The following is a 25,834-nucleotide window of genomic DNA, read 5'->3' as shown; positions in this document are numbered from 1 at the left end:
AGAAACTACAGACTGCCTGTCTCTGCCTCCCGAGTGCTGAGAGTAAGGTTGTGCACCCACCACACCCAGCAAGCCTGAGTTCTTTGTCTATATATCCTAACCTTACTTCAAGAATTTGTTTTTGAGTGGACAGTGTTGGCACCTGCAGTTAGTCCCAGCACTCAGGAGGCAGAGGCAGGTGGATCTCTTGTGAGTTCCAGGCCAGCCTGGTCTAGAAAGCAAGTTCCAGGAGAGCCAGAGTTGTTACAGAGAAACCCTGTCTTGGGGGAGGGAGAGGATGTTTTTTTGTTGGTCAATATTTCTTTTCTGTTTTTGTGTGCTTTTTGAAATAAAGTTTCAAGTAGCCCCAACTGAGCTTGAACTCACCCTGTAGCTATGAGTGGCCTTGAACCCTGACTGTACTGTCTCTACCATCCAAGTGCTAGAAATACAGACCCCAGGACCATGCCCTGCTGCAGTCACGTCTTTAGACTTCAGTTAGGAAACTCAGACTGCCATCTGCTGTCACATCATATCTAAGTCTCTTATTTAGCTTTGTATCCCCAGCACCCAGCACAATACCTATCATAATGTGTGCTCACTAGTTTGGAACAAATCTCCTCACCAACATCAAGAGTATTGCTTTCAAAAAGCAGAACAAGAAAAAGTACATTGTAGATTCCAGTGCAGGAAGACAGCTTCACGCTTCCAAGGGTGGATTCACCTTCCAAATGACTTAATGACTACAACTTCAGTACCCTTCCCCTCCCCTGCAGAAGACCCTCAGAAGGACCCTTACAGTTCATAACATGCTGGCCACAATAGTGCATGCCAAGACAGGAAATGTGCAGATCTAGGTCAGTCAAGATTACACAACAAGACACTGTTAGAAAACAATCCTGCTGTACACATAATAAATAAATGTTTTTTAAAAATGTAAAAGGGGGACTAGAGAGATGGCTCAGCTGCTAAGAGAATGGGCTGCTCTTCCAGAGGTCCTGAGTTCAATTCCCAGCAACCACATGGTGGCTCACAATCATCTGAAATGAGATCTGATGCCCTCTTCTGGCCTGAAGATATACTTGCAGACAGAATACTATACATAATAAATAACTACATCTTTAAAATCCTGACAGGCATTAGTGGTAAACGCCTTTAATCCCAGCATTCAAGAGGAAGAGGCAGTCAGATCTTGTTTAGGCCAGCCTGGTATACAGAGCAAATTCCAAGCCAGTAAGGGTAACACAGAGAATCCCTGTCATGAAAAACCAAAAAGTAAATAGTAAATAGTAGTAATAATCCTAATAACCAAATGCATATATATATATATATATACATATGTGTATGTATATATATATATATATATATATAACCAAATGCATGAATTTGAGCCCAAGTGAACTACACACGAGACTTACTCCAGCCTGGCCTAGTGTGGTGCTCATCTTTAATCCCAGCACTCAGGAGACAGAGGCAGACGGATCTCTGTGAGTTCGAGGCCAGCCTGGTCTATAAGAGTTCCAGGATAGCCTCCAAAGCCACAGAGAAACCCTATCTCAAAACAAAACAAAACAAAACAAAAAACAAAAAAAAAAAAAAAAAAGAAAGAACGAAAAAAGACTCTCAAAACATAAAATAAAATTATCAGGAGGCTGGAGGGGGCTCAGTAGTAAAGAGTAATTACTGTTCTTGTTTGTAGAGGACCTAGGCCTGGGTTTGGTTCCCAGCATCCACATGGTAGTTCACAAATGTCCTGGACTCCAATTCCAGGAAAAGACACACCCTCTCCTTACCTCCAAATACCAGGCATGCATGTTGTACAAAACACATACACACACACGCAGGCAAAACACTCATAAACATCAAATAAAATAAACCTAATTTCTTTTAAGTCAGTTTGTTGCCTATTAACATAATACATCTTTTTGTGAAAAACATTTTTAAAAGACTACTTGTTAATCTGTTTTGTTCATTTTTTTAGACATAGTCTAATTATCCCCAACTGGTCTGGAACTTGGAAATCCAACTGCTGGGATTAAGTGCCTGTGTAACCACACCTGGTTTTACGAAGCTTTAATAACGTAAAAATACCTGCCTCTGTGTCTCCCTCTTGTGAAGAGTTTGGCTGGATGTATGACACAATAGTCACCCCGACCTAGCACATCAGGTTCTAGACACTAAGCTGACTTCAGTTATATGTATACCCGAGCTGTTTTCATGTAACTAAAACACACAAATGTTAGCCCAGTGGAAAGGCCCAATACTCTTAATAAACACTATAAAAATATTTACACCTCAAGGCCCCACACACCACAATCTGAGAACCACTGTGGTAAGCCTGACTGGTACACGGCTGCCTTCAAACAGGCCTAAAGATCTCTGAAGATCCAAAACACTTGTGAACACAGTAAAAGATGATCTCCCAAAAGAGGGAATCAAAGGGGCCAAAAGAAAAAAAAGAAAGAAAGAAAAGAAAAAAAGCCAAACTTGGCACCATCAAGGTCAGCCAGAGTAGAATGTCAAACCCTGAGTGGACCTGCTGTGAGGGTTAACGGGGTGTGGCCCTCCATCACATTTGAAAAGAAATGGGAAATGAAAAGTGATGCCCACACAGTCCAGTCTGAAAACTCCGTGTTGCAGTTGGGGGCGCCTTGAAAAGCTGTGGTGAATGGCAAGCCTAGTTCCGAGGAAGCAACTAAGACCTTAGCTAGGCAACTGGAGAGAAGGCTGGGGGGGGGGGGGGGTGTTAGGTTTGGGGAGGGGGCGTAACACTTGCCAATGCAATAAAAAAAATTTTTAAAGTTATGAAATGTCTTGGAAAACAAGAATAACAGGCTTGTTCTTATATTTGGTCCTTTGTGGACAGTGACACCATCTGGTAACATGCACTGTCTTGGGACAGCCTTTTCCACACTTCACCTCACATTATCAGCATAAAACATGTTATCAAAAACAAAAACACAAGAGCGCGCGCGCGCACACACACACACACACACACACACACACACACACACACACACCCCTATGAAAACATGGCCAAGGCAGTGAGCCATCAGCCACTGATGAATACTCTGGGCACTTAACTCTGAACCACAGATACCTGCTGACTTTGCTCTACAGCTACCATTGCTCCAAGCAATCCATGAAAACAACAGTGTGAAATCGCTGGCTGTAACAGTTCATGAAGTGTCCATACTGACCTAACTGACACGCCTGTTGACTTTGTCAAGAGCAACCGCAGTACTAACGAACAACTCCTAGCTTGGGTGTCCTATTCCCAAGCTCGCACAGATGCCCACAACTCCTGGCCCCTTTCTCCCAATGGACCTGCTAGGCAGGTGCAGACCGGCCCTGACCGCGGGCATCTGCACCCGGGATCCCTGATGGCAGCTCTGGAACCTCGGGGCACTCACCCCCAAGGACAGCCAAACCCTGAGTCACTAAGCAGCAAGCGGCTGTGTAAACCTAACAGAAGTTGGGGGCGATTCACCTTCCATCGCTGCCCAGACAGGCACCGCCTTCCCAGCCAGCTCGACTGCACAAACCGCCCAGGGCCGCTTGGGGACCACAAAAGTTGGGACTCCGGGGCAGGTATTCCCGCACACGGGGACTAGGGTCTGTGCCTCTGCACCCGACGACCCCCACGCCATCTCCAAAGAGCGCGGTGGCAATGGATGCCCGTGTCCTCCTCCACCCTCCTCCTCCTCCTCCTCCTGGCGCTGGAGCAGCGGCCCCCACTAAGCGCCAGGCTGAGGGGAGGCGCCGGCGTGGGTGACATCTCTCCCCCCATCGCTTCGCCTGCTGCAGAACCGAGAAGCCGACCCCAAGTTGTGCCACACGGACTGGGCGGGCGAGGTCCCCGAGGCCTGCTGCGCGCACGCACACAGCCAGCGGCCCCCTTGCCCGCCCGCCCGCGGCCGGGACCCGGGTGCGCCGGAAGGGGAGAGCGTGCAGCGCCCGGGGCCTGTGCCGAGGCCGGGCGGAAGGGACCGGGGGACATGGAGGGCGGGGACGCGGGCGGTGAGGACGCTCGCTCTCAGGACTGCGAGTGTGGGCAGCCCGGGGCGAGGGGCGAGGGCGGGCGGGCGCGGACAGGAACTCGGGGGGAGGAGGAGGAGGAAGCCGCCGCCCGCGCCGCCGCCCCCGCGCCCGCCCGCCCGCCCGCCCGGCCGGGAAAGTAGGCCCAGCGCGGAGGGGCCCGGCCGCGGCGCCCGTATCCGTCCGCCCGCGCTGCGCCCGCCCGCCCGCCCGCCCGCCCGCCCGCCCGGGCAGCCGCCGCCGCCGCTCCCGGCGCACCCCGCGCCCATCCGGGGACTCGGCGGCCGCCGCGGGCCTTACCGGAGTCGCCGCGCGCCGCGCCGTCCCGGGGCTTCGGGGGGCGGCCCCGCGGCATCGTCGCGGCGGAGGCGGCGGCCCACCCCTCACTCGCGCTCTCCCTCGCTGGGCGGCCGGGCGGGCGCGCACGCGCGGCACCGGCGGGCTCACGGGCGGCACCGGCGGCGGCCGCACCCAGCCCGCCGGGCTCACGGGGCCGCGGCGCCCGCACGCTCGGGCGGCAGCAGCGCTCGGACCGCGCCGGCCTCGGCGGGTTCCATGGCCCGCGGGCCGCGGCGGGGGCGTTGGGAGCGGGCGGTGGGGGCGGGGGCGCCGCCGTGCGCATGCGCGCGGCCCGGCAGGCGGCGGCGTCACCTGGCTGGGCTCGGCTGAGCCGGCGGCCTCGGGGGCCTGGGCTGCAGGGCTGCAGGGCTGCAGGGCTGCAGGGCTGCAGGGCTGGGGCGCCCGAGGGCGCCGGCTGCGTCTCCACCCAGGACCCCGGTGGACGGACGGATGGACGGACGGACGGACGGCCCCGCCCCGGGGAGCGGGAAGGGCCCCAGCGTGCTTGCTGCTGGCCCCAGTTCACTTTTAGTGTGCACGGTCACCCCTGCGCAGCTCCCCACGCCCCGGACGCCTTTGTAAGCACCCTGCCCAGGTCCCGGCCCGCGCAGGTGGACGGTGCCCGCACCGGTAGCAACGCGGGGTGCGCCGCTCGCAGGCCCCCGTTTTGCCTTCCGTGAACCAACCACTCCGGGTGTGTCTTCCTGTCCCCGTTTAACTCCAGCAGCTGGCGACCCATGCACTGCAGCAATGGCCTGAAGCGGAGCGCGGCGAGGCGACTCGCCCTTAATCCCATCGCTCGGGAACCTGGGAGACAGCAAGATGGGAACCCTGGAAATTAATGTTTGTTGAAGCCTACCTGGGGCTATATGGTTAAGTCCCAGGCTCAGATGTCAAGATGTAGGAAGAAGAATGACCACTTGCCCCAGTGAGCCAGATGTGCCGCGTGACCTCGGAATCCTCAGTGAGGCAGCTGTAAGTGATGTGCCGTGCTTCCCGAGGCATACAAAGTAGTAATAATCTTATTGTGAATGATTGGAGCCTGGGTGATGGGGCAGGAAAGGCACAAAAGTAGAATAAATGTTTAAAGCGTCCAAAGATTTGTAAGATCGGGAGAGAAACCAGATAATAGGTCACATGTTAAAACGGGAGTTTTAAGACTCTTGGTCTAAGGTGATGGCTTACTGGGGTAAAGTTCCTCAGGAACTCCAGGTGCACCGACCCCACAGAGCTGTCCTGCAACCCGGTGCCGAAGCCCCACACGGTAATAATATATCCTTTTAAAACAATGTGCACAATGGGTTTTTGAGTACAGGACTGGTTACAACTAAAAAAGGAAGGAAGAAGCCAGGCAGTCGTGGCGCACGCCTTTAATCCCAGCATTTGAGGAGGCAGAAGCAGGAGGATCTCAGTGAGTTCAAGGCCAGCCTGGTTTACAAAGCAAGTTCCAGGACAGCCTGAACTGTTACACAGAGAAACCCTGTCTCAAAAAAAAAAAAAAAAAAAAAAAAAAAAAAGGAAGGAAGGAAAAGAAAAAGAACAAAGGAGGAAAGAGACTTTGAAGTGAGTCTTAAGGAGTGAGGGAGTGGTTGCATTTTAACAGGCAGGGTTGGTGAAGAAATGTTTTTGTAGATTAACGACCAGGTTACAAAGAGAGAAAAGACAAGTTTTGTGTGCCAGGTGCATGTATGCCTGCCAGCCAGAAGAGGGCACCAGATCTCTTGGATGAGCCACCATGTGGTTGCTGGGAATCGAACTCAGGAGCTCTGGAAGAGCAGTCAGTGCTCTTAACCTTTGAGCCGTCTCTCCAGCCTCTGATCGTTTTGTTTGTTTTGTTTTGTTTTTTTAACTCGTGTGCTGGTGGGGGGGTCTCAGGCAGCAGGTAACAGCACACAGGAGATAGAGGGTGGGCGACCTGCAGAAGTCAGCTCTTGCACCACATGGGTCCATCAGACCACACTCGGGTTGACAGGCTTAGCAGCAAGCATCTTTTTACCTTCATCCACTGAGCATTTGGGGCCACCTCCAGGAAAAAGAATAGGGCAGCACTTTGCAGATCTTGACCCCTTTGGGGCCACATGTCAGATATCCTGCATATCAGACTTACAAAATTGCAGTTAAGAAATCCCAACAAAATAATTTTGTGGTTGGGGGTCACCACAACATGAGGAACTATTAAAGGGTTGCAGCATTCGGAAGGCTGCCAGTCGGCCAGGCAGTGGTGGAACACACCTTTAATGCCACAGCCTCACCCAGAGAGCCTGTCTCAAAACACATGTGTATATGAATCCCTCCACTGGCATAAAGGGTTGAAACCCAGGCCGGGTTCTTGGTTCGTACTCCAAAGGTGGCCAAGGAGTTGAGTTTTGACTAGAGCTTCAAGCTGGAAGGGACCTCCAGAATGCTTCCTGGGCATCATCAGCTGAGATACACTGGCTAGCTCACCAGGCTGAAGACCTCGTAAGGGAGAGGGAGGAGGAGCTTGTTGTCCTCCATGGGCTCCAGGTTTTCAACGATCACCGTGCTGCTCGGTGGACTCCGACAGACTCAGTGGGGGCAGCTGCCTCATCCATGCTAACCCTGCAGTGGAAAGACATGGATGACGACCTCCACATGCCTGGCGACTCCCCATACAAATCAAGACTCACAGGGAAAGTCTGCCCGTCCCTGAATGTCTGTCCTCCCGTCTGGCTGCTTGTGTGCGATGTCTAGCGGACTGGTGATGGTGTCCCTGTGTGTGGATCTTCCCACTCACACTCCCAAACATGTTTTGCTAGTCTCAGGATTGTTTTTAGAAATTGTTTCTAAACTGACTGCTTGCTCTTTCAGAGGTCCTGAGTTCAGTTCCCAGCAACCACATGGTAGCTCACAGCCATCTGTAATGAGATCTGCTGCCCTCTTCTGACCTGCAGGGTTACATGCAGATAGGATACTGTATATACATAATAAATAAATATGCTTTTTAAAAAATGTAAGAAATTGTTTCTTTTTTTCTTTTGTGTATGTGTGGGGTTTTTTTTGTTCTGTTTTGTTTGTTTTTCAAGAGAGGGGTTCTCTGTGTAGCATTGGAGCCTGTCCTGGAACTACCTCAGTAGACCAGGTTGGCCTTGAACTCATAGAGATCCACCTACCTCTGCCTCCCAAGCATTGGGACTAAAGGTTTATGCCACCAATGCCCAGCTAGGAATTATTTCTATAAATATGACTTCAGCCTCTTTTATGGAATAATCCACTTATAACAGGCTTTTGTTTTTATTTTATACCTTGTCTATACTCTAGTTGAGTTCTTAATTTCTCTGTAACTAATTTTCTTATAGCCAGTTAACCTATCCATTGAAAGTAGAGGCTCACATGCTTGTTCAGTGAAATTTTTTCAATGTCTTAACATTTATTCATTATCTTTAGTATTAAAAAACAGGAAGTTTATTAAAGAATAGAAAAGTACTCCCAATGGAAGTAGGCTAAAGGTCCAGGAAAAGTCCCCAAATCAAAGTTTGATTGCTTTTTTATTTGTTTACTTAGACGATCTCACTTAGCCTTGAGTGGCTTGGATCTCACCAGGTAGCCCAAGATTTGAGCTTACAGCAATACTCCTGTCTTGGCCTGCCAAGTGCTGCCATCAAAGGAATGATTTACAATATTCTACAATTTCTCCAACTTCTAATTATGTTATCAAGCATACAGAAAGTTTGGAAAACAAAATAAACACCTGGATCCAACTGTTCTTGGTATTTTTCCCATATTAGTTTTTCTACAGATTTTATTTAAAATAAATTGCATACAGCATCTTACCCATAGTTCAGTAGAAATTTTCTTGAGCGGTTACAGAGCCATGATTATTTATATATTTAAAAAACAGTAAGCTCCTAACAATATCTAGCCCACATTCATATTTTTCCAGTTGTCCCTAAAAATGTCTTTTTAATTAGGATCCGGTAAGAGTTGTCTAATTTAAAGTTTTGTTTGATTGATTTTGGATTTCACTATGTAGACCTGCCTGGCCTCAGAATCTGCCTGCCTCAGCCTCCTGAGTACTGAGATTAAAGGCAACACCCAACCCCATGCTTCAGAGGTCTCCTATACCTTACGAGCCACCAGGTGGTTGCTCAGAATTGAAGACAAGTCCTCTGGAAGAGCAGCCAGTGCTTTTAACTGCTGAGCCATCTCTCCAGCCCCCAAGTTATGGTGTTTAAAAAATAAGCTAGGACTTCTGGGAGACCAGCTAGTGTTCTTAACCACTGAGCCATCTATCCAGCCCCCTCTTCAGTTCTTGACAGTTGATTTTTTTCGTTTGTTAGTTTGTTGGTTTGGTCCTGCACCAACCAAGCTTTTAGACAAAAGTAGCAAACTTGATGGGAGATGTCATTCTGTATATATGTTTCTCAAACTGGTTAATGAAAAAAGCACTGTTGGCCAATAGGAAAGCAAGATAGGAGGGACTAGGAGACAAGGAGGAAAGAGGAAGCAGTAAGGAGTCAAGATGGAGAGTCTGGGGAGAGCAGGACGCCAGCCGGCTCTCCGGTAAGATGACCACGTGGAAATACATAGATTAACAGAAATGGGCTAATACTTAAGACAGAGCCGATAAGAAACAAGTAACTGGGCAACAGCATTATATCTAATACAGAGTCTCAGTGAGTTATTTGGGGCTGGTGCGGTGGCGGGACAAGACCAGCGGCTAGCAGAAAAACCTACTAACATTTGGCGCCCACGTGGCTAATAAAAATGTCCACTTAAAATTTAACAGAAGCTTAAAAAAGGGTTTTAGAAACAAAAAAAAAAAAAAAAAAAAACAAAACAAACAAAAAAAAAAAAAAACCAGAGACAAGCAAGGCTTCTTACTAACAGCATTTTTCTCCGTTGGACTCTGCTTTGTGAGAGACAAGCAGATATTTGCGCAGCTCCTTTAAGGGAAGTTTCCTGACTCAGCATAAGTGGCAAAAACCCGCAAGGCTTTTAAGAAGCACTGCTAACAATTTATTGGTGTGTGTGAGAGCTGGCAATGGCAGTGACCACATCTTCAAGCCAGCAGCATGCTGCTGGATGGCAGCGCAGACCAAAGCAGTGAGCACAGCTCTCAGTGCTGGTGGTAAAGGTACCCGCCGCCATCTATGATAAACCACGGCAGAAACAACTATGACTTTCATTTTAGCAATGTTGTTATTTACCATATAAAATACTCGTGGCCAGAAAAAGATAAAGATTCACAGTAAAGACAGATTCACATTTAAAAAAAAAAAAAAAAAAAAAACGCTAAAGGTTTACAGTGTGTTTTAAAATATATGTGGGCTTGGGAGAGAAAAAGAATAACATGGTTTTAAAAAGACAAAGAGGAACTGGGTGTGGTGGCACACGCCTTTAATCCCAGAACTCAGGAGACAGAGGCAAGCAGATCTCTACGATTGCCAAGTAAACCTGGTATGCAGAGTGAATTCCAGGACAGATAAGAGTTACACAGAGAAACCTGCCTCAAAAAATGAAAAAAAATAGAAGTAAAAGAAACAGTAATAATAAAGCCACATAAAGATGGAAAGCTCAGAGAAAATATGGATACTGTACGGTATTATATTGTCTTTATATCTTTTGACTGCTGAAGAAATAACAACTGTTAAAACAAATGCTACTGGATTAATCCAATTTATGTATTTTAAAAATGCTTTGACTTCAAAATTTAAGTCTAAGGACAACTTACTGGGGGAAAAGATTTTTATTTTTGTTTCCACAGAAAATGGAAAACTGTGGATTCCTTCCAGACTAATGTGGTTTGATCAAGCCAGACCCACTGAAACAGAGTTCCTGGTGATCCAACATTCAAAATAGCTTGAACAAGGCAGCCTTGCAGACTACAACCAGGATTTCTGTGTCTTCTTAGGATTCCCCATGACAGCGCCCCCTACCAGCAGGAAGCAGTTTGGAAAGAATGACGCCCAAATTCCCAAATACTGTCTATAAATGTTTGTTTTCATTTAAACGGGGTTGGTTATAAATGGTAAATAAAGGCCAAATCTTTTTAAAGGTAAAAAGGGGATTATGGTATAGATATGAAAACTTTGTTTTGGAATGGATTTTCATTTATTGATACAATTTAAGGTCAATTTTGTGATATGTATATTTCACCTTTTGTTTAGGTATTGTGTTTATATAGAAATATAATGCAGTACAGATTATAGATAATTACCTATGATAGTCAAAGCTTAGAGTTAAGTTAGTTAAGTTTTCCAGGATACACAGAGATGTATTTGAGATAGATAGGCTTTCTTCAAACCTTTCAAAGACCTACAGAATATGGCATTTAAAATGGTTTAGGGTTTTTCTTGACAACAAGGCACAACTGCTCCTGGCAACACCACCTGAGTCAGAAAGAAAGATGGACATTAAAGAAACTCGTTATGGAGTTTACTTCCATTATGGCAAGACTAGCCATTTGGACAAGATACTGCTCTTGTCTGGACTGTTTGACTTTATGCTGTTTAAACGGGACATGCAGGACCCACAGAAAAGTGACTGCTGATTCAAGATGGACATTGCTACAGAGTTCCTGGAAGAGTCTGCCAGACAGTCTGCAGGACACAGAGAAAAGTGACTGACAAACTGCCGATACAAGAAGACAGTTTAAAGTTTCCTGCTTTGCTGAAGAGTCTGCCAGACACACTATGGCCTATGGGCTGAAGATGGAACATTACAGAAGAACTTCAGGTGACTAACCAGGCAGCAAGATGTCTCTGTCATTTCTAGAGTTTATATATTATCCTTCTGTGGTCTTTGAAGGAGTTGAAGACAAATAGTTATGGTTATAGTTTTCCTTAGTTAGGATTAAAGATAAGTTACATATAAGACTTTAGACTCACAAACACAGAATACATGATGGAATATTTTCTTAAAAGCTTACTAAGTGTTAATGAACTAAATATTGTTAACTGTGATTCTTATTTGATAACTGTTGTGTGATATATTTTGCTATGTTAAGGTTAAAACCCTTTTATTTTTAGACAGAAAAGAGGAGATGATGTAAATATGTTTCTCAAACTGGTTAATGAATAAAGCACTGTTGGCCAATAGGAAAGCAAGATAGGAGGGACTAGGAGACAAGGAGAAAGTAGTAGGGAGGAGTCAAGATGGAGAGTCTGGAGAGAGCAGGACACCAGCCGGCTCTCCGGTAAGATGACCACATGGAAATACATAGATCAACAGAAATGGGCTAATACTTAAGACAGAGCTAGCAGATAAGAAACAAGTAACTGGCCAACAGCATTATATCTAATACAGAGTCTCTGCATTTATTTGGGGCTGGTGTGGCGGTGGGACAAGACCAGCTGCGGGCTGAAATCCTTACTCCTTACACAAACTACTTGCTCTCCACCCACATTTGCGATGCATAGGCAGTGTGCTCACAGACATCCCAGGTGGGCAGCTCAGTCATCTCACTGTCATATCACAAAGGTCTTCACTACAGTGGGAAGCAGTACTGGGCCTCAAAGAACCACAGGACATGCGTGTTCGCGTGTTCGCTGACTCCTGGGCAGAGGACACAAACCTTCCTAGGAAGGACCAATTACACTTGTCCTCTGGTAGGACCACACGGCATTTCCAAACCCCATGACTAGCCTCCCACCTCAGGGAAATAAAGTGTAGGTTTATGCTGTCTGATTATGCAATTAATCTTAGGGTTTCCATGTCTATAAACAGCTCGGGGCAGTGTACCTTATGGACTGCAGTGACACAGGCCATCGTTTTGAAAGTAGGATGGGTGTGTCTATGCCATGAGCAAACATGGATGCTGGAACATTCCACAGACTGGCCCCTGCAGCAGGATGCCTGCCTGGTTGACCTTGACTCGGAATGGCAGTTTGGAAAGCTGTTTTTCTTTCTGGGTGAAAAGCTCCGGTGATGCGTCTTCTGAACAGACAAGGCCATGCTTTCCTGCTTTAAGGAATTTGAGCTAGCCTGCCCAGGCAGGACAGAGAGGGTGATCCACACCTCCATGACCTCACATCTCAGGAAATGTGAACATTCATTCTATACACTTGGGGGTGAACCCAATTCGGGCTGTGAACCTGAGAAACAACAACTTCCGCTACATGAAATCACGTGTCAAACGTCAAGCAGGTTAACCCCAGGTCTCGGCCCTACAAAGGGGAACAACGATCCTGTTACTCCACAAGGAATCCAAGGCTTAAACAGCTACAACTGTTCCTCCAGCTAATGTAAAACATTCAGCACTCCCTCTCTCCTGGAAGTTGGCTGGATGAAGGTTCAGAGTCAGCACACTCCCTCCAGGGCCAGCCCCGCCCCGCCCCGCCCCGCCCTTCCCTGCCCGATCACAGACATGAGTTCCACTTCACTGTAATGGGAAGTTTATCAGAGCTGCACGAGCTTCCTGAAACCATGGAACACCCCCTCTCAGGGGAAGTGGGGCACACCGGGGCAGCCCCCTACTCTCCCGATCCTGGGTACTGTAGCCCAGTGCCCCCTGCTTAATCTGGAGTGTGGAAGGCAGGAAGCAGGACGGTGCCCAGTGGTGTTTTATTTGCCTGTCCCCAATGATACAGGTGTACTTACCCTCCCCGCTTTTAAAGGCTGGCCACAAACTTGTTAAATGGCTAAGTATGACTGATGTATGACTTGCACATGTATTTAGTGTGTGTGTGGCAGTGGATAGGCGGGTGCACTGCCTTGCACATACTAAAGCAAGCCTGTAGAGATCAGAGGACAACTTGGCATCAACTTCTCTCCTTCCGTCAAGTGGGTTCTAGTGCTCAAACTTAGGTAGTCATTGTTGCTCCTATGTTTTAATGTTAACATAAAGCTGGGGGAGGGGTTCCACATGGGGGACGGCGACGGTGACCGAGGCGCAGACACAGCTTAAGTGAGAAGTTTATTTAGAAAGGGGAGTGAGGGGGGGAGAGAAAAGAGAGACACCGGGAACGAGAGAGAGAGAGCGCATAACTGGGTAGGGTCTGTCTCTTAAAGGGTCCTTCGCACCTGCCTGCAGACTAGTACTCATGGAACCCTGGGCTGAGCAGGAGCCTGAGTGCATTCCGCCAGGTGACAGGGGCAGGCTTGCATGATGCCTGAACCCTTCCAGTTATGCTTCTCCTGGTGAGCCGTCCTTCCGCCTGATCCCAGAGCCATGACTAACAAGCCTCCTGAGACACCACGTAGACAGTCACCCAGGAGGCTCTGGCAGGGGCTGTCTCACTCTACAGCCCCCAGGACTTCTTCAGGGCCGCTCCCCCTGCTTTCTCATGAGCTAGACCTCATCCTCCGCCAATGCAAGACCCTTCCTGGACCACTGCCTCCTGGCAGAGGCAGCTCTCCTGGCTACCTTTCCGATCCATTCTCCCGCAGAGAAGTGTCGCGTGGGTCTGTAGGGAGCTCTAGCACAGCTGGACCCAGGCTTTCAAACATCTGTAGATCTGGACTGATTGGCGGTGCTTTCCCTGCCGGTGGCCCCGTTTAACGCTCGCTCCCCGCGGTTTTATCTCCTCCCTTCCTCTCCCATCAGCATCCAGAGCCTGCCCCGAGACCCGAGTCCTCCCGACTGTCAATGCAAGACCCTTTGCTAACGTCTCTGCTCCACCTCCCTCCGGTTCAGCCCGCCCCTTTCATTCCGTTTTGCTGACTCCCGCACTAGGGAACGGGAAAGAGAGCACACAGCAGCCGGGGCCCAGCATCGCTGTTTCTGAGCCCCGTGTGTGCACTGCAAGGGTGACCTCAGGATGCCGTCGCCCAGCTCAGCGCAGACGGAAAGGGCCCGCCCCGGGGTGGACGAGCAGCTGAGCGAGAGTTCCACCTCCCGGGTCTGCCTCCCTCTGCAAGACGGATACTCAGAGTCGGAGCACAGAGGCGATCATCATCTGCCTGGTTAGCATCCTCACCCGGGAGAGGTGTCTCTGAGCGCGCCCGGCAGGGGACTAATTGGCTGGATGGATTGCGCAAACTGATGTGGGAAGAGCCGTCTTCACTGGAGGAGGGACCTGACGGGCTAAGGGGAGACGGGGAGCTGAGTCTAGCACACCCACATCCATCGCTCTCTTCCCGCCGACCCACCGACCGAGCGACCGAGGACCCTGAAATGTGACCAGCTACCTGCTGCAAGTCCTCACTGCCTCCCTTCCCCAACACGAGGCACTGTGAGCCGAAATAAGCCTTCCCCCCTGAAAGTTATTTTTGTCAGAGTGTTTGACGGCGACAACAGGGAAAGGGACTAGGACATCACGGTCCACAGGGTTTGAATCTCAAAGCCCAACGGAACGTCGTTTGGGCCACCTCGAGTGAATACGCAGGTGTGTGCACTTCCACGCCTTTTTTTTTTCTTTATGCCTCTTTTTTTTTTTTTATCGTTGGGTAAACTGCATTCCGTTCACCGTCAGTGCCACACGAGTTCCAGTCCGTGGCTGTGACGTTTTAGATCTAGAATATTCTCTGCGGGTTCCCAGTCGGAGCGCTTGGTCTCCAGCTGGTGGCACCACTTGGGGAGACCAGGAACGTTTCTGTGGCAGAGCCCGGCTGGAGGAAGTAGGTCTCCACTAGGGGGAGGCTTGCCATTGAAGTCTGCAGCCCAGCTCAGGCTCTGATCAGACCCTGCTCTCCAGGTTGCAGCCACAGGATCCATCATCCCCTGCCTGCCACACAACCCTGCCACCACAGACGGCGCTGCTTAGTCCCCATTCCCTCCCTGCTGCGGACTTGAAATTTTGCTCTTAGAACTAGAGCAAAAGAAATTTTTCTCCTTCCTTGATTTGTTTCCGCCAAATGTCTTGGTCACAGTAAAACAAAATAACTATTTTAATAGCTGTATTTTTTTTCTCTTGCAAGGAAAAAAAAAGTAGTAATAGGCTATTCCTGATTATTGTTTTTGATTGCTGTGTTGTTTGGGCTATTATAAATAGCATCACTCAGCGCCTCCCGCATTGTAGAGTGCTTTACTGGGTTTCATATCATCGTCAGTATGCTTGTTATGTGCACTTTTCCTGGCGCTCTGTGCGGTCAACATCTTCAACAGGATTGTCACCAGCAGACAGACATCTTAGTTCGTGATAGCCTGGAAGGTATTCCTTTCCCATTGATTTCCCTGTTCTTAATTTTGCCTGTTTAAAATTAGGTTCATGAAGTCTTTTCAAGATAGGGTCTTACGTAGCCCAGGCTGGTCTTGAACTCTCAGTGTAGCTGAGGACGACTTGAACTTCTGATCCACACTGTGAGAGTGAGTTCCGGGGTTACAGGAATGCGCCGACACACCACACAATTGCACATATTTTACCCCTGCCTGGGTGGGAATGTGAGGTCACATGAGTCATTCTCCTCTCCCTCCAGGTTTCCTACGCTGGCCTGACCTCCAGTGGTGGGTGATGAGCCAGAGTGCTCTGAATACCAAGGCTTTAAGAAGTGAACAGACCGTAGTGTTTATAGTTTATAGTTTCCCTGCTCTCCACCACATACACTGGCGACTCTCTGCTCCAGCCGGGAGAGTCTATGGTGGCGCCACAAAAGTCAGAGTCGGGAAGCAGGGCCCACCCACGTGGCCACAGCCATTCAGTCTTGCATGCTAAGCCGCTTCCCTTCTCTGAGACCCATTTACTGATCTCTTCAGCATAGGCACTGGCGGCCTCCATAGTTCTGACACGTCTGCAGTTCTAGGAGCACCGAGGCTTTACTTTTGACACACAGGGAACTGTTTCTCAGAAAACTACAAATGGACCCTTTGACATCGGTCCCGAGACAAACAGATTACAGGTAGACTCAGAGCTGCCCCTTCGGATCACCATGTCAACAAGCAAGAGGGTACAAGTGTTGGCTGATGGGCCATTTAGCTTTGGTAACAAGTGCACACATGACACTCCCTGGTCCACACACATAAACACGGAGAAGAGGCATTAAAAAAAAATCCTTCAACCAGTTCTGCCGATTCTGGAGACATAGCTCAGCTGATAGAGTACCTGTCTAGGATACACAAGGCCTTGGGTTCAATCTTCACTACTACAGAGACTGGCCATGGTGGCATATGCCTGTCATCCCATAACTATGAACGGGGAGGAGCAGGGACAGGGGCCGGGGAGGGTTGCAGAAAGGTCAGGGACGCTAGGTCATCCTCAGCTACGTGTTGAGTGTGAGAACAAGCAGGGCTATTTGAAATCCTGTCTCAAAAAGCAAGCAAGCAGCAAGTTATCCGGGAATCTGTTCTAAAGAACAATATAGCTTTTGTGTAGCTTCTTTTCTTAGATACTTAATATGTTATATATTCAGGCAATGGGAATTCTTTTTTTTTTTTTACTTGAAATACAAACTTAGACCAGATATAAACTCTTTCTAAAATTATTTAAATATACTTGGTAGCTGTCTCCTTTAAGGTTTTTATTGCCATGAAGAGACACCATGACCACGGCAACTCTTTTTTTTTTTTTTTTCCTTTCTTTTTTTTAAATTTCATCTTATATTCTAACCACATTTCTCCCTCCCACCCCTCTCCCCACCCCCACACCCTCCCATTCCCTTCACCTCCCCCTCGATGCACTCCTCACGGGTAAGGGCTCCCATGAGGAGTCAACAGGGTCTGGTATAGCTCCCCCATTACAATCTCTTCCACTAATCGGGCGAAGACCTAGAGATTTAAATAAAAGACAAGACAGAGGGTCATTCGTGCAACAGGGGAAGGAGAGGCTTATGTACTGACTCAGACACAGCACAGTGGAAAACAATCAAGGGTCAAGCGTGAAAGCTCTCAGGCTTAGCTCCTCCCCAGCAGATGTGTGTTAGCAAATCAAGAAGAGTACCAAGGACTACTCTGGTGCAAGATGTTCCAGCCAACAGCTCCAGACTTGCTCACGGTGCCTCGGGGGTCCACGCAGGGCCCTACAGTCTGGCGCAATAGGTTGGGGCAGGGGCAGGCCCCTCTCCCATGAATTAAGACTGAGCATGGCATTCCACCACAGGGAACGGGATTCAACAAGCCAGCTCATGCACCAAGTTTGTATCGGACCATGGCAACTCTTACAGAGAAAACATTTAATTGGGGTGGGGGCTTTCAGTTTCAGAGGTTCAGTCCATTATCATCGTAGTGTGATTCGACAGCGTGCAGGCAGACGTGGTACTGGAGAAACAGCAGTGTGTGACATCTTGCAAGCAACAGGAAGTGGTCTATCACACTGGATGTGGCTTGAGCATGCTATGAGATCTCAAAGCCGCCTCCACAGTGACACACTTCCTCCAACAAGACCACACCTACTCCAATAAAGCCACACCTCTTAATAGTGTCACTTCCTTTAGGGGCCATTTTCTTTCAAACCACCATAGTAGCCATGGTCAAATCCAGCCCACTGATTTAGTTTTAGTTGCTTTGCTGTACTGTTATGAAGGGACCAGTCCCCATCCCCCGACCCCAACCCCATCCCCCTCCCACACTTTAGCAGCCATCACAGGCTGCAGAAAAGACTCAACTGGTGCTTGACCGACCCTGCCCCTCCTCCCAGTCACTAGGAGGTCAGACACCCACCGGCAAGGAACCAATCAGAAGTTAGCTGATGTGTTTGACAGCAATTTATAGTAAAAGTGGCATCCCTCCCTCCCTCCCTCCCTCCCTCTCTTTCTCCCTCCCTCCGCCCCTCCATCCCTCTGTTCCTCTCTTCTACTCACTATATAGCCCTGCCTGGCCTGAAATTCCCTAGGTGGACCAGGCTGTCACAGAGCTCTACTTGCCTCTCCCTCTAGAGGGCTGGGAATGTGTGTGTATGTCACTATAGTTTGTTTTAATCCCTGCCCACCTTGTTTATGGCTGAATACAACTCTACTGTGTGTGTCATGCTTGGTGAATCCCGTCTTCTGCTGATGGGCACACAGGCAATTCCACAGCTTAGCTGTTGTGAACAGTAATGACCCACGTATGTAATAAACATGCCGAGCTGGCATCTCTGTGCTATGCTGTTGGCACTGTTTATTTTTCCACTACCCCCACCCCCAATTATATGGCTCATCTCTGAATTTTGTGGACTTAGATATCTCTATGGCAGCCTTCTGGTCTTTGCGGAGCTGAGGGAGCCCTCCCTCATCCAGATCGGCAGCAGTACTTCTGAGTAGGTGAATCTCAGGGACAGCACCAAGCCTTGTCACACCATTAATCCAGAGAGCGATGCTGCAGACACATAAGAGTGATGGGTGGAGGCTCACAGTGTGTTGGGACTGCAGGCCCTTGCTAAAGGTCAGAAGAGCATGCACTGCATCCTACATCCCAAGGGCAGATTTCATCCTGAGCTCATCAACCACCAATTTCCAGAGCACTCCCCACGGAGTAGGGCAAGGGTGCTTATATATGTTTATGTGTTTACCCACTTGTTTCTCAGTATTTATGGGCAGCAACTCTTCCCCAAAGGTATAAACAACAAGGCTAATAAATGTGTCTTTTCTTTCCCAAATGCTATCCAAAGCAGCAGGAGTTTGTGTTTGTTTGTGTGGTTTGGTTTGTTGTTGTGGTGGTCACCCTAGGATGGCAGGGAGCTGTGCAGACTCACAGGGAAGGAATAAATACCGAAAAGTGAAGACAGGACTATGAGTATTTTAAATTTGCAACCTCGTACTTTTTGCCAGTTTTTCCCTTTCCCAACACAGTGACAATATCTTATTTTTATAATCACAAAGATCTCGGCTGAGTGGTGGCGTATCCCTATAAACCTCAGAATTTAGAATGTCAAGGCAGGAGCATCGGAAGTTCAAGGTCACCTTTCACTAGGAAGTGGTTCAAGGCCAACTTTGGTTTTGAAAAACGAAAAAGAAAATGTATGGAGCTGGGGACAACGCTTGCCCAGCATGCAGGACACCCTCAGCTCCGTCTCAAGCACAACCTGGGGCATCGTGGTGCCCACCTGAAATCCCAGGATTCGGGGGACAGAGGCCAGAGGGCTGGAAGTTCAAGATCATCCTTGACTGCATAGTGAGGCTGAGGCTACTTTGGGCTACATTGAAACTATGCCTTAAAAAAGTAAGGATGGAGACAGGCACAGACGGAGGGACGGAGGGACGGAGGGACGGAAGGAAGAGCTCAGTGACCACAACTTAGCTGCACATGTTTTCCCTTAACACAGATTTCCATTCCTAATACGGTGAGGTTGGCGTGGTGATTCTCCGCACTGATGAGGAGCATGGGCTCTTCTGACGTGCCTTCCCTATGGCACACAGAACAAAGGTGTGAGGACACACCTTTTACCTCCCAGTCCGTTTCTGTTACTGTAGGAAAATGCTGACCGAAACCAGTCAAAGAGCAAAGGGTTTTTCTCAGCTCACAGGTCACCAAGGGAAGCCAGGCAGGAAGTCAGGGCAGGAGACGGCTGAGGTGGGACACTGCTCACTGGCTCATGGTCCGCTTCCTTTCTTACACAGCCCATGCCCACGAAGGCATGCCAACAGTTGGCTGGACTCTCCTACATCAATTAGCCATTAGGAAAATGCCTCACAGATATGGTCATAAGCCAACATGATCTAGATTGATCTAGAATTCCTCTAATGAGGGCCCCCTCCCGTGTGACTCTGAGTTATGTCAAGTTGACAGCGGAAACTAACTATGACGACCATCTTCATCTTTTCATTAGGAAAGTCTAGACAGAAAACATCCTGTGAGAAAGACTAGGATGTGGAATGTTTCCTGAAGACTCACAGGGGGAGGTTGGGTCCCAGCACAACTGTTTTTCTTTGAACATGAAATGCCCCTCACACATCTCTGCTTCTCAAGTGCTGGCATTAAATGCGTGCGCCACCACCATCCGGCTATTTTGTGTTTTGTTAGCCATGTGTGAGGTTGGACATTTCTCATTAGTTTGCTGGTCTTTAGTTCACTTTCTCTTTGGAGAATACTTGATGGTTTTCTTCTCCTCCTCCTCCTCCTCTATCTCCTCCTTCTTCTTGTACCATATTTTTCTTGGCACAGAACGATGGGATTACCCCTTAAAGATCAATCCATGAGCAGTATCATTGTCGATGTGATTAACCAGCAACTCATTCTAGATGCATCATAGTCTCTGATTACACACTTGATAGGAAATTTCCAGCCCCTGACCTTGCTCACCCATTAGACACCATTGCTCTTGGGATTCAGTAGTGGATCAATTGTGTGCGCCCCTGAATCCTGCTGATGCTGAGGTAGCACTGTGGGCAGGATCTCAGAGAGGGCATGCTTCTGGGCAAGTGTTCGCTTCTTACCATCGCTTTGTCCCAATTCATCTGCCCCCTCACACAAAGAGCATTAAGACTCTCTCAGGGATTAACAAGCCGCACATTATACTTGAGGAATTATTTGACATTTCAATTGCCCTGAAGTGTGAAAGGGTTCTACTGTGCTCAGATTCAAATTCATCATGAGCATTCATAATGTCCTGGTTAGGATCCAATTTTTCATTTTCATCTATATATCACAGGCAATTTCCTTTTGCAGCTTGAAGTCAGTGTTTCAGCTACACATCCTGGAAAGAATAGTTTGTGCCTGGTAATCAAATCAGCCAATGATTAATCCCCCTTAAATCATGCTTAGTGCCCTACATAAAGAACCCCTAAAGATTTCTCTCCCCGAGGATTATGTAACTGGAGTCTGCGTGTGTTAATAATCTCAACAGGGCTGAACGCAGAGAGAACGTGGACGCGGCACAATGGGGCTGGGAAGGGAAGAGCGTTTACGGGATTAAGTGAAGTGCCTTGCCCTCCTCAGAGGTCAGGAGTGGGAGCCCTTTTAAAGAGAAGCCATAAATGTTCATTTTCATTCAAATTCATCTATCATACGTGTTAGAGAGGTGGTTGGTTAAAATGTTTGTTGCTTCCAAAGCCTATTTATCAAAAGGAGATGATTTGCACCGCTGATGAATGCCAGGAAGAGTGAGCCTCGTTCTCACAGCAGAGGATGGCCTCGCTGTCAGCTTTGAGTAGTGGCTGAGTCGGCTTTGTCTGCCAGGACTCACATACCAAGCTGTGTGCCCGGATTTGTGTCTTCCAGGACCAAAATGTCAAACTGTATGCCCTGCTTTATGTATGCCAGTACCAAATTGTATGCCCCAATTTGACTTTTTTAAATTTTGTAGATAGGGTCATGCTGTGTGGCTTTGTATGGAATGTATGTACCATGATACTCATGATACTGCCTTAGCCTCCCAAGTGCTAGATTTATAGGTGGGCACCACTGGCTGACTCTTCTTTTTGTAAACTTTATTTTATTTTATGGTGTGTGTGTGTGTGTGTGTGTGTGCTTGTGTGTGTGTGTGTGTGTGCTTTGCCTGCATTTAAGTCTGTGTACCATGTGTATGCCTGGAGATGGGAGTTAAACCCAAGTCTCCTGGAAGAACAATCAATGTTCTTAACCACTGAGCTTTCCCTCCAACCTCCTACAAGAAGAAATTCTTGTATGGACCAATTCATCAGGACAAAAGAAAGAGAATGTGTTTCACGTCATGCTTCATATAGGTTTGGCAAACGCCCCATCCCAGTACTGAATTTTCAAAAGTTCTTGTGGGACTCTGGGAACCCTGCCTGGCAAAGATGTGGATTAGCTGTTCTCTTAAACATTGTCACAGCATAGCCCTTAGATGTAGAACTAGCTGCTTGCTAATACTAAACATACCATTAAATTAAAATCTTTCTAGAGAGCTTCCCACCCTCTCTTCCAATGCTGGGGATTGAACCCAGAGCCTGTGCATGCATGGCAAGTACTCTACCACTCAACTATAATCTCATCTCTAAAAGGATTTTCTATTCTAATTTTAACTTAGGAATGAAATGATTTTTGGAACACTTACGGGAGGAACGATTTGTTTTTGGCTTACAATTTGAAGCTACAGTTTCTCATGTTGGCTCGACACCGGAGCTTGCTCACATCTGAGCAGATCAGGACTCAAAGGAAGGGGAATGCCAGTATCAGCTGACTTTTGTGGTGGATGAATGAGAGATGTCGCCTATACTCTCAGGCACCTGGACGCTTGGCCCCCAGTTGGCAGTGTTGTTTAGGAAGGCTCGGTAGCAATGGTCTTATTGAGGGAAGGTGTTTCTGGAGGCAGACTTTGAGAGTTTAAAGACTCAAGCCATTACGAGTTCTGACTCTCCTCTTTTGTGCTTGGGTCGAGATGTGAGCCTTTGCTCCACCTTCATGGACTCTAAGTGGCATCATAAATCCAAATAAATTACTTCCTCTGTAGGCTGCCAGTGGAAGTCCACAGAATTAACTCCATTTCAATTTTGACTTAAGGTCAGGGAGGTTTGTTTTTGTTTTTGAGACAGGGTTTGTTTTGAGAAGGTGTAGCTTTGGAGCCTGTCCTGGAACTAGTACTTGTAGACCAGGCTTGGTCTTGAACTCACAGAGATCTGCCTGCCTCTGCCTCCCAAGTGCTGGGATTAAAGGCGTTTGCCACCACCGCCCAGCTAAGGTCAGGAAGTTTTTATCTGCCCTTGTTTTTTCCAGGGTGGGAAGCAAGGATGGCTGGCCTAAGATGTGAATAGAACAGGATTCTTGGCCTAAGGTGTGGTCGCTGCATGCCCTGGTCCTGCCTAAAAACCAGAACACTTAACTCAGGATATGATCACTTGATGTTTCGGGTATTGAAGAGGTAATTACTCTGTACCTTGCATCATTGGAAAGAAGCCTTTTGCCTTCTCCTTTTCTTTTGATGAAGGTATAAGAAACCTTAAGCTATACACTTGGGCAGATTCAGTACTCACTGAATAACCTCCTGACTCTGTCTCTTGTCTCCAGCCTGCTTCTTTCTTCAATTTGCACTCCCCAGGTGCAAACCTGAATTAGCTGGCAGGCCTGGGCAGTTGCCTTGGTCATGGTGTTTTATCACAGCAATAGACAAGTAACTAGTACCTCTTTCTTAATTTTCTCTTTTTATTCAGCCCGTGTGATGATGGCACTGCCCTGGACATATTCAGGGTAGATCTTAGACCTTTCTGAAAATACCTGCACACACATCTCCTAGGTGATTCAGCCCAGTTGTGCCGACCTTGAAGACTAGTAATTGTAGACCTACCACACAAGTTAAATCTAGATCCTACACATGAAAGAAATCATATTTTATCTTTCTTCCTTCCCTATTGCTCTCCTTCCCATCCTCCTTTAGATATCTCCCTCTTCCCTCCACTCATGGCCCGCCTTTGATTTCCATAAATGTATGTATGAGTATATGCATATATCTATATTTAACATATTAGTAAAGGCATGTATTTCTTTTCTGAGTCTGGCTTACTTCACTCAATATGATTGTGCTGGATAGTTTTTGGCTTTTCAAGACAGGGTTTCTTCGTAGCTTTGGAGCCTGTCCTGGACCTCACTCTGTAGACCAGACTGTCCCCCAACTCCCAGAGATCTATCTGTCTCTGCCTCATGAGTGCTGGGATTAAAGGAGTGTGCACCAGTACTGTCTGGCATGCTGGATAATTTTATGTCAATTTGACACAAACTAAAGTGATTTAAAAAGAGGAAACTTCATATAAGAAAATGCCCACATAGGATTAGGCTTAGACAAGCCTGTGGGGCACTCTCTTAATTAATGATTGATGGGGTAGGGTCCAGCCCGTTGTGGGTGGGGCCACCCCTAGGATGGTGGTCTTAAGTTCTACAAGAAAGCAGGCTGAGCCAGCCTTGAGGAACAAGCCAGTAAGCAGCTCATCCCCATGGCCTCTGCATGAGCTCCTGCCTTCAGGCTCCTGCCCTGTTTGAGTCCCTGCCCTGAATTACTTTAATGATGAAGTGTGATGTAAAAGTATGAGCCGAACAAACACTTTCCTCCCCAAGGTGCTTTGGCCACAGTGTTTCATCACAGCAACAGTCACCCGAGTGAAGACAATGGTGATCTCTAGGTGCATCCATTTTTTTTTTTCTGCAAATAACATAATTTCATCCTTTTTTACTGCTGAAGAAAACACCATTGTGTATATGTACCACATTTCCTGTATCCATTCATCTGCCAATAGACTTGTGGTACAGAAATATTATTTTGTACTATTGTAGCCAGCGCCTTGAATATTCTAGACAAGCATTCCACCACAGAGCTATGTCCCTCGCCTCTCCCTACCAAACTTTTTGCTTCCTGCTTTTGCATTGGTGGGATGGGGTGGAACTGGCCACCAGACTCAGACTCACAGACGTGACTGCAGAGGCTTGGAGGGGACAGACCCCACTGTGGGGTGCTTTCTAAGGGAGTTTGAATGGCATATGCAGCAAGTGCATATGTCCAACCTACACGTTCCATCTTGACCATTTCTTTTTATTTCCCCCTTTTAAAAATATCAATGGTTTATTTATTCTTATTTTATGTGCACTGGTGTGTTGTCTGCATGTATGTCTGTGTGAGGGTGTCAGATTCCCTGGGACTGTGGCTACAGACAGTTGTGGGCTGCTCTGTGGGTGCAGGGAATTGAACCTGGGTCCTCTGGAAGAGCAGCCAGTGCTCTTAACTGCTGAGCCATCTCTCCAATCTTTTTCTTTTCTTTTTTTTAAGATTTATTTTTCTTTTCTTTTTTGTATGAGTATTTTGTCCACGTGTATGTCTGTGGACTAGGTATGTGCCTGGTTCCCAAGGAGGCCAGAAGAAGGCATCAGATCCCTTAGAAATGGAGTTACTGATGGTTGAAAAAAAATGGGTGTTGAGAACTGAACCCAGGTCCTATACAAGAGCCAAAAGCTCTCCTAACTGCTGGACCATCTTTCCAGAACGCATTCTGACAGTTTCTTGCTCCAGTACAGGTATGGGTGTCCATGCCATCGGTAGCGTGCAGCATCTTTAATCTGTGTGTGAACTACACACAGCTGGGCATCTGCCATGGGCAATTCCTACATCCCTATTTGTGGCTCCGCCAACTGGCTAGGAAGTGAGAAGCCTTCATTGTTGTTTATACCTAGTTCCGTCATACGAAACATCTCCTGTCACTTCCATGCTAACACGCCACTCATATGCTTACTCTGGTTAATCTCCCAGAGGAGCCATGACAACACCCATCACTTTAACACACCACTCACCTGACCTACTCAAGTTCACCTGTCACACAGGAAGGGAGGACTCCATCTGTAAGTAAGCCTGGAGTTGGAGAGACAGGCTGCCTTTGATCTGTCCCTTCCCTCTGCCGGGAGGCACATTCCCATAGAAGAATAAAAAAATGGGGATTCACATCCTAACAAACCTGGATGCGTGTATGAAAACAAAACAAAACTCTCGAGACTGTAGCTGTCTAGAAAACGAGGGATGTAAGTTGACTCTGCCAGTAAGACAAACGTGACTGGGACAATGTCACTCACGTAACCACCCCACCCTTAACAGCCTCTTCCTTCTGTCATTCTTCTGCAACAGCCAGGTCTGTCACGCCTATAAAAATGTAAACATACCACTTTATTGTGGGGGAGGGTGCCTGGGCATGTGGAGGCCAGAGGACAGCTTGCAAGAGTCAATTCTCCCCTTCTCTGAGTGGGTCCCTGGTGTGGAGCTCAGGTCCTCGTACTCGCCAGTAAGCACATTTCCTC

General features: G+C 47.9%; 1 protein-coding gene across 1 annotated transcript in view; it reads right to left on the bottom strand.

Annotated features, from left to right (window-relative positions):
- The window catches only part of Znf236 (zinc finger protein 236), a 67,086-nt gene extending 62,699 nt beyond the window's left edge, over positions 1-4,387 (bottom strand). Inside the window, exon 1 of the mRNA XM_051202229.1 lies at positions 4,318-4,387. Within this exon, the coding sequence (XP_051058186.1) occupies positions 4,318-4,372 (55 nt within the window). The 5' untranslated portion in view covers positions 4,373-4,387. The remainder of the gene's footprint in view (positions 1-4,317) is intronic.
- Positions 4,388-25,834: the final 21,447 nt, after the last annotated feature.

The sequence above is a fragment of the Phodopus roborovskii genome, unplaced genomic scaffold (genome assembly GCF_943737965.1).
Source record: "Phodopus roborovskii unplaced genomic scaffold, PHOROB, whole genome shotgun sequence".
NCBI classification, from domain to species: domain Eukaryota; kingdom Metazoa; phylum Chordata; class Mammalia; order Rodentia; family Cricetidae; genus Phodopus; species Phodopus roborovskii.
The sequence above is the reverse complement of the archived record's forward strand: the minus strand, read 5'-3'. Positions and strand labels throughout refer to the sequence as shown.